Genomic DNA, 9384 nt, shown 5'->3' with positions numbered 1-9384 from the left:
TCATGCTTCCAACCACCAGAATTCTTACAGATTACTCCTCACTAAGAAAGGTATGACTCTGAACAAATGCATATTGTTGTCAATCCAGATTCTTAATATTTTTTCTGCTATCATTTAGGAGGCTCAATTACCCTCTTGTGAAACCAGACGCCATTAGCTTGACCAAGATCACAGCTTGCTGTACAAAAAAACCCCCATCTTCAAATGCATTCTTTCTTTTCCAGATTTTGAATATTTAATGCCATTGCATGGGAAGACATGTTTGGTGCTGCTTCCATAAAACTTGGTCTTTCCTCGTATGGGTGCCTGCATCCCCAAACACATACCTCCAACACCACTGAGTACAGAAAGCTTACTGTCAGCACACAACAGTTTGGAGACTGGTAACCGGGAATCTAACGAGATGTTGAGGGCTTGCTTAAATCATGCTGTCCAAGAGTTCCATCGTGAGCCACAAAGTCTACGAGACAATGCCACCTTGACTATTCAGGTGAGAGGAAGAAAGAGAATGGAGTTTGTCTCTGGTGAAGGAGAAAACAAGATAGTGGTTTCTTGGTTAAAGGGAAAAACACACTACCATATTGAGATCTCTACCCTGGAAGTGTACCTGAATCGACTGTCCTTTTCTCCAGCTCCACTAACCTCTGAGAATTTGGAGAAGGTGAGGCAGGAGCTTGCTAGATGGGACAACATTACCAAGGAACTGCGGGCTTGCTTGGATATAGCTATAAGAGAGATTGAGAAGGAGCCTCCTTCTGTGAAGGGCAATGCTGAACTGACTGTTGAGTGTGGTATTTCCTGCTTGGATTTCATTTCTGGAAAGGGGAGGTCCCGTATCCACATCTTCTTTTCTGATAAACAACCTCACTATCAGGTTCGAGTTTCTTCTGTGGATGTCTATTTAGACAGGTTGAGCTGTCGCACAATGTTGCTCACCACAGAGAACTTGATGAAAGTATGGAAGGAAACAGAAGGCCTTAAAGGATGTACAGTAGACCTCCGAGCCTGCCTTAAGCGAGCTTTGCAGGAGTTTAATACCTTGTCCCCACGACATCGGGCTAATGCCACTGTCTTCATTGACTGTGATGGAAAGAACTTTAAGATGGTTTCTGGACATGGAGATAGCTGGATCTCTATCTTCAACGTTATTGGAGATCAACATTGCCACAGAGAAGTCGTTCTAGCATTGGGAGAGGTGGGGTCATCAAGCAAAATAACAGGGAAACATGGGAAAGAAGGACCATCATTTCGGATAAGAAAACCAGAAGCAAAGAGAAGTGCAGAGGAGGGGCCATCTAATCAGTCCTGGAGAACCTCTAACCAGCCCAAAGGGCTATCCATTAGGAAAAAATCTAAAAAAGGGCCATCCAATATGATTGAGTTAGAAGAATTTGCATCAAATGATAGAAAAGTAGAGGAAGAAACAATGCTATTTCAGGGAAGGACACTTTCCGATGGGAAAGAAACAGATACTGGACTCTCCAATAGTTCCGGGGCACTGGGAAAAGAACATTCTCTTACACCAAAGGTATTGTCATCTAGTACCCCAAACCCCCAGCCTGATGGAAAAGAAATGGATCTTGCTGGACCACTGAGTTTATATAGTGGGACAGCAACAGAAGCTGTACTGATCCATGGAAAGAATGAGGAAGCAGACAGTGAAGTGGGGGCATCTAATGACTCCAGTGAAGAAGAATCACCTAACGTTCTAGAGAAACCCTCAGATAGCAGACAGGGAGATGATGGACCAGAAAGATGATGCATCTAAAGGATTAATGAGCCAGGGTAATGCAGTAGCCAGTCCTTGGACCGGTAAGATGACGGATCCATTCTAGAGACAGGGTGCGGTTTCTGGATCTGGAAAAACAGAGGGCTGGTCCATCAAATGAATTGTGGAAGAATAACAACAAATAAATGATCTATGGACCTGAGATTCCTCACCTTTACAGCTTCTTTCTGTAGACTCTATTCCCACTAGTGCCAGTTCGTCCTCATACTGGTTCTGCTACCTCTGCATACTGTAGTAGGGATTTCCTAGTAGCTTATTTTCTGTTCCCATAACCTCCCACCAAAAGCTTATGTTTTTCTGTCTCCTTTATTTTCTGCTTTAGAATTTCTAAATCATTTAAGTGAGTTGAATTTGCAGCTCGTGTTCATGTTCCAAGGTGACTGAAAGCAGCAGAAATGCAAAAATAAAAAGCGTAGGAATATGATAGGAGTAGCAGTCACCTGGAAAATCACCCTGCTACCCAACCAAGTCAAGCATTCAGTGTAGCATCACTGCCTTCCCATTGGCCAAGATTAGACACTTCACGGCTGATGTTAATCTTGATACCAACAGTTCCTATTTTGAGAGACTAAATGCAAATGTAGAAAGATGCCTTGAGACCAGCATCTTCCATCCCTTTCATTTTTCCCATTACGTGAACCATAAGTGTGGCGGTGTTCGGACAAGTTAATGAATTAATTAATTAATTAATTAGAACTTCTTTAATACTGCTTTCTGTGTCCAAAATGTCTTAAAGTGGGGTCAAGGAGTAGTAGTTAAAGAACCATTAAAATTCAAAGCATCAAGTTCCATCCATAACATATTCAATGTAAATGCATATAAAAGAGATTTTTTTAAAAACGCACAGCACGTTATTCAGGTGAGTTTATTTGTGGTTAGGTCTGGTTTGCAAGTCAAACAATGCAGGAATTTATACCCAAGTTGAACTTAAAGGTGATAGATTCTCAGTCCAACGGTCAAGCAGAGAGAATGGTTCAGACAGGGAAGCCAGTGTTGAAAGAAGTTCTTCTAAATGGCCCTGTTGCTTCCCTTGAGGAATAATCCAGTGACACGACTCCCTTTGGCTCCCTCACAGCTGTTCTTTGGAAAGTTGTTGAGAACTTCTTCGGCTCCTGAGATTCCAAAGGGAGTACATTCTCACTTAGTTTGGCTGCGATGTCACCCAAAGCAGCAGTACAACAAAGATACAAATTGTCTCTTACCTTTGAGGTTGGGTCAATGAGTTAGACTCCAGATGGACAATGGATGGATTTCAGCTTCTGTTGCTCAAAAGATTGAGGAGCCTCAGTCTTGCATGGTGGAGACTCAGCAAGGCATGAGATACCAGAGGGACTGAAGAAGGCAAGGCAGAGATATAGCAGGGAGTCAGATTACAGAGGTGACTGCATCTCTGAAATTAGGACAGGAAGTCTAGAGGATTTGGACCAAGGTAATCTCATAAAGAAGGTAAACTTCAACCTCAGAGATCTCATCAAGTTCTATACAGAAAAGAAGTGGGTAACTAGTGATACCGCCTCCAAGGTTTCAGGATAATGAAATGTATAGTATAGTAAAAAAGTACTGTAATATATTAAAGTCAACCTATCATATATTTAAAAATGTGATTTAATAGAAAAGCTAAATTAACCCTATTGAGGGATTTCCTAGAAAGAGAGGAGATGGCATATGGGTGTTATATCTTCGAGTTGCTAGTCAGCAAATGTCTATTAAGACAGTTGGCCTTCATACGTTTGCTATATATTGACAACATCCCTTTCTGTGGGGTGCTCACTGTTGTGTTATGTGTACTGGTTGCTGTGCATGCTTGGCTGTCTTCCTGTGAATAAAGGATTTCATTTAAGCATCCAATGTAACTAGACTGTGAACCCTAGATTCAAGGTAGAGCTATGGAGCAATGCTGGGCCAGCAAATGTTACACTGTTCACTGTTATTCCAGAGTACAAAACAAGGAATAATGATCCTACATTACAGGAAGTTAGATTCCAGTTGAATATTAGGGGAAAATCCCCACCAGTTAAAGCAGTTTGACAGTAGAACCAATTACTTGGAGAAATGGTGAGATTCCCTTCCCACAGTACCAAGCAGAGTCTAGAGAGCCATCTGTAAGATTTCTGCCCTATTCAGGGGGTTGGATGGCCTAGATCAGCCTTTCTCAATCTTGGCCACTTTTAAGGTTCAACTCCCAGAATTCCCCAGCCAGCCATGTTGGAAAAGTTTTGGATTTACCCTACCATTGTAGCTTCTCTTGGGGTGATTGGTGTTTCTTGAGATATCTTGACTGTAGGTTCTTCTGTTGTGGACCATCAATGTAAAGCTTACAACATCTTTTGGGAAAGTGAGGTTGGTTAATCATACAATATCAACTATTCCCATCTGAGTAGGAGTCCCATGCCTGGGTTTTAAAAATCTAGATGAGCTCTAAATGGCAGCAAAGTTGACACCACTTTCCTGAGCAGACAATCTCTTTATGTATCAAGTTCAGCTTTTGTGTCTAGCAGGCTCCAGCAGAAACTCCAATGAAGTTCCCTCATCCTCCATTTAGACCGCTGGAGGCTTCTTGCAGGAGATTATAGAGTCAGTGGATTGTTAGATTTATTCATTGCTTTACAAAAATGGGCCTGCAAATGCTGCTAAGCAAGTATATAATATCAGCATGAAGTGTTCAGTGGATGTTCTTATTCATATATGGGTAGCAAAATATTCATGGTTGTTTTCCCTGCATTTGGCTAAAAGTAATGATTGAAGGAGGATTGGTGGAGATGGACTCTACACCCTCATGCTTCTGCACATTTTTTGTCAACTTCATTCAGCTCCTTTCCTCAAAAGCTGGCCCGGTTGAAATCACTCCCCCAGCCATCCATAAATCCATCCACATGTATAAAAAGTTTGGCTGTCACCATAGGCAAAGCCCTAAGAAACAGATGTTGCTGCCATCTTCTGGCCAAGTGGGAAAAGCAGTGTTTCTCAACCTCAGCAACCTTAAGAGGTGTGACCTTCAATGCACATGCTGGCTGGGGGAATTCTGGGAGTCGAAGTCCACACCTCTTAAAGTTGCTGAGGTTCAGACACACTGGTGTAAAGTGTTTGTTGTTTTAGATCGTAGACTGGAAAGGAACCCTTGAGGACATCAAGCCCAACTCCCTGCTCAGGGCCAGTATCAAAATATCACAGGGAGACGACTGTCTAGTCTTTGCTGGGCTAGGTCCAATAAAGGGTAGCCCATCACTCCTCTGCATAATTGGTCTCATCATTGACTGAGGATAGGCAATGCAAATGGCACCAAACTTCTCTTGATTCCTTCCTTGGTGCCCATCAGCGTCCTTGCTTTCGCCTGGATCTATTTTTAATATTCCTTTATATTAAAAAAAAGTTCAATAGGAAGCTGACAAGATGCCATCCACCAAGCTTCCATTTACTTATAGAAATGCCTTGGGGCCCAACCCAGATCCTTCAAGGATGATAAACAATATTTGTGGAGTCGAGTGGTTCACTTTCTGGTAAGTGGGCACTTTGTGGCTGGTCACATCTACCATAGCAGCCGTAACGTCCACAGGCACATCTCCAGTCAGTTGTGATTTATTTAACACACCATATAATAGCACAATATGCAAACCCAGTCAGTAGTTTCATTTGTAGGACTTAAGCTGTTTTAATATATGGGACTTGTTAGCTCCATTACCTTAGTTAGGATCCTGTCAAATGTCAAAATTCAGAATACTCAGGAGAAGTAGGGGGGGGAAACCCAACTAATGGAATAAAGCCATTGCAATTAATTAAAAAAAAAACAGTGAGAACTAGATTTGTTGGCATGTTGGACAACCTGGATGAATAGAAATTTCTTTGCCTAGTGTTAGATAATCACTGTCAACAATAGATGAGTCTTTCTGGAGAAGACACCTAATCCCATATCCCTTCAAAGATGATCCTTGGGTAAGGTAGGCTAAGAATAATGACTGACCGTAGATCCTTTATTAAACTCTGTGGGTCAGGTTTTGAAATCCACAACTTCCATGCTCTCGTCCAGCCCTCTAACTGCAATTAATCAGCTTGATAGATTATGTATGTATTTATTTATCATATTTATATATTATTGCAAGTTCTCTTGCTTTTGTTAATTTTTCTAGCTGAACAGAACTGCAATTCACAGTCCTTCCACCTTTGTATTTCTGGAAAGTGTGTTTTGTTAAAGATTTCTTCAAACCCAGTTAAGGGCAATTCTCTGCTAGCCCCTTCTTTCCCCAACAACAACCCAACTTAGTAGGCTCGAGAGATTTGCTCAAAAGGAAGTGGAAACGTTTTTTTGTATGGACTTCTGATTATAGGATCCAAACAAATTATTCTCCTTAACTCATTGTCCCCTTATTAGTAATATAATGGATGCATCCGAGCCTCAGTCAGAGTAATAACTGGCAATGTTCTTAGGTCTGTATTAAGACAGTTCCCACGCTTTCAAAGATAATTTGCAACTTGCAGGAACATGTATTAAGCCCTTCTTCTGAGATGATGAAAAGTGATGCATATTTCCCCAGCTGTCTCTGCCTATGGGTGCACACATAACTGGGTTGCTTGCTATTATTCCCATCACATTCTTCCTTATCTTCCAGAAACATTGGGAACCAGCTGTTGGAATTTTCCACCGACATGGCCAGCAAACAACAGACGCTTGTTGGCATCCTTAGATTTAGCGTGTCACAACTACAGTGGTACCTCAGGATACGAACGCCTCTACTAACGAACTTTTCGGGTTACGACCAGCTCCGGCCGCAAAAATTTACCTCAATGTGCGAACTCCGCCTCGGGGTACGGTCATTTTTCCGCCCTGACATGTGGTCCGCGGCCATTTTTCCGCCGCGCCCAGCCGTCTTCCCACCCCTGAGGTGTGGTCCGCGGACACCAGAACGGATTAACGGTAATTACATTGAACCTTATGGGAACATTTGCTTCGGGGTGCGACCAAATTCGGAGGGCAGAACGGATTAACCGGATTTACATTGAACCCTATGGGGAAATTTCCTTCGGGTTACGACCAACTCGGGATACGCCCAGAGTCATGGAACGGATTAAGTTCGTATCCCGAGGTACCACTGTAGTTTGGTTTCTATGTAGATTGGCTAGATTTCCTACTGTTGAACCAGTGAATGCAACGAAGTGCAACGATGCTTAGAAACTGACAGCTGCCTTTGCTTTATGTTGCACTTCTCCAGTCAAAACATGTGGGAAAACCATGCTCATTAAGGGAAAATGCAGTGAAATGTGTATCTTAGTAGAAATGACCTTCAAAATATTCTATATTGAAAACGTACCTGACCACTCAACCCACTACAGCACAACCAACCCAAGCTATGAAAAGAATAACGCTGCCCTACGTCAGAAATATCTCAGAAGCAACCAATAGACTATTACAACCATATGGCATCACCGTAGCACACAAACCAACGAAAGCCCTCCAAAACATCTTAAGTAAACCAAAAGACCCAGTAGCTCAAGGAGAAAAAACAGGAGCCATCCACAACATACAGTGCAAGGACGGCAACAACCACTGTATAGGACGGACAGGCAGAAGGCTGGCAGAGCGCATCCATGAACACCAACGAGCAGTCAGAAGACACGATGAAAACTCCTTAATCTCACAACACATGGACAGACTCAACCATAGTTTAAACTGTGAGCATCCTAGAGTAAGCTATATCCAAAAATGCTGGGGAATCCCCGGAAGCTTGGCATTCAGACAAATCAGCCATCAACAGACAGATAAAGATAAACCACATTTACACACCATTCAAAAGAGACAATAAAAAGGATAAGAAGGATAAGCAGGGATTAACACCAGACAAACAAGCAGAAAACAATACCCTAATCAAGGATCTACCAAGGAGAAAACCACACCCCCACCAACACTGGCAGGGCAAGCTGCTGTATATAAACAGGGAGCAAACCCCACACCCGCACTGATGATGTTACCTAGTGGGGCAGTGAAACATCTGCCAGCAAACAACTAAGCTCAAAGAGCACCAAGGACTCCACAATATTAAAAAAAAAACTCAGAAAATGGTAAATTGTGGGGGAAAGGTGTACAAAAATTCAGCCTGCCAACCTAATTCAACTGGCCAAGGATCTCACATGAGGACCTTCCTACCAACCCCCTCTCCTTCACCATTACCTGCAGCCAACACCAGCCTTACAGGTCCTTCATCTGGATGTAGCTACCAGCAGCAGCCCCATTTCAGCTCCCTTGGGCTATTCCCCTTGAGGAATGTGGAAAGGGAATATCTCACAAGGAAAAGGTTCCCACCTCTTTTTCCTGATAGGCTTCTTTTTATCTGCCAGGCCTATCATTCAGCAAGGTGAGACAGATACTTCCACCAGCAGATTACAATATTATGAAAGGTGATCAGATTGCATTTGCCTGGGTTTGTTATTACTATTTCTATGGACTGGGAAGAGAAGAGGAACTTGGGAGGTTTTCTATGTCATGTGTTAAATTAACTTGACCAGACTCATGGTTTTTAGTGGATAAATGGTTTTGTTTGCTCTTACAAATGCCTTAGGTTAGCCAGGTTTTAAAACTGCTTCATGGCTGGCAGCTCCAGTGTGGTCCTCTCTATGCTGAGAAAAGCCATAGCTGTTGAGTTTACATACTGAAGGTCGATGAGAATTGTGTTTGGTTGTTTTTATTTTTTAAGCAGCATGTATCCAAATGTACACTTTTCCATGAATGGGATACAAAGAACAAGGGATTAAAAAGGAAAAAAATCAGATGGAGGAAAATGTGGAATTGACAGAGGTGTCTAGAATTGATAGAAGATCTCCCTCTTTCTTATCTGCAGTAAAGCTGCCCATTCTGCGGCACTTAATCCATGGGTGAGGGTATGTTTTTGGCAGGTGTTCAGCAGGCTCCCAAAAGTCCTCTGAACACACATAAAAAATGGTGGGCTAGTTTTCTGGAAGACTTCTGGAAATGTATTGAAATATGGGAGTAGCAGTATTCCAGAAGTGGTGGGCCTGGATTAAAAAATGCCCTCAGCCCCACTGATATGACACTGCTGTGCCTGGATGGGCTGCTCTTCCTGCCCAGACTTATCCCAATCCATAGACCCCCTCTGGGGAAAGAAGAATTGATAGCTAAAGAGTCACAGCCTCAATCACACTTAGCATGCCATCCTTGCAAGCCTGAGAATCTGTTGCCAGGGTGGGCTGGAGAAATGAAGATATAGCTCTTTGATAGTGGGAGAGCTTGCCAATGGCTTGGAAAAATGACCCCTGGGACTGGGTGGTGGGTTCACACCTACGTTTGATGGCCAACAGGAACAGGACAGGTTCCTGACCTCAAGATGTGCTCCTATATGTTCTCCAAACTGCAAGGTTTGTCTAGGCAGAGGTTGGAAAGCACCACATTCAAAGGGACACAGGAGAAGACAGGGTGCCTTTATGGTGCATCAGAATGAGACAAAGTGTTTTCTGTTTATGGCCTCTTGATATGACTAAGAAGACAACTTCCTGCTGCTAACAGATCATGTAGAGAGGCCCATAGTCACCTCAAATCAGGCCACCCAATGCAAATGCCAAAAATCAGTAGCACAATTTCTTGGCCATTT

The 9384-nt window shown here is 42.8% G+C and overlaps 1 protein-coding gene across 1 annotated transcript; it reads left to right on the top strand.

Moving 5' to 3' along the window:
* The first annotated feature begins 298 nt into the window (after positions 1–298).
* Positions 299–1759, top strand: LOC112543080 (uncharacterized). The gene has a single exon (XM_025177227.1). The coding sequence runs from the start codon at positions 299–301 to the stop codon at positions 1757–1759; it is 1461 nt and encodes a 486-aa protein (XP_025032995.1).
* The last annotated feature ends 7625 nt before the right edge of the window (positions 1760–9384 follow it).

Source organism: Python bivittatus, unplaced genomic scaffold, assembly GCF_059951505.1.
Source record: "Python bivittatus isolate LINGU-HERP-01145 unplaced genomic scaffold, Pbiv_v1 ctg000080_np1212, whole genome shotgun sequence".
NCBI classification, from domain to species: domain Eukaryota; kingdom Metazoa; phylum Chordata; class Lepidosauria; order Squamata; family Pythonidae; genus Python; species Python bivittatus.
The sequence above is the reverse complement of the archived record's forward strand: the minus strand, read 5'-3'. Positions and strand labels throughout refer to the sequence as shown.

Bases quoted from the DNA above. Each gene is read 5' to 3' on its own strand.
- LOC112543080 (XM_025177227.1), top strand. From the start codon at position 299: ATGGGTGCCTGCATCCCCAAACACATACCTCCAACACCACTGAGTACA.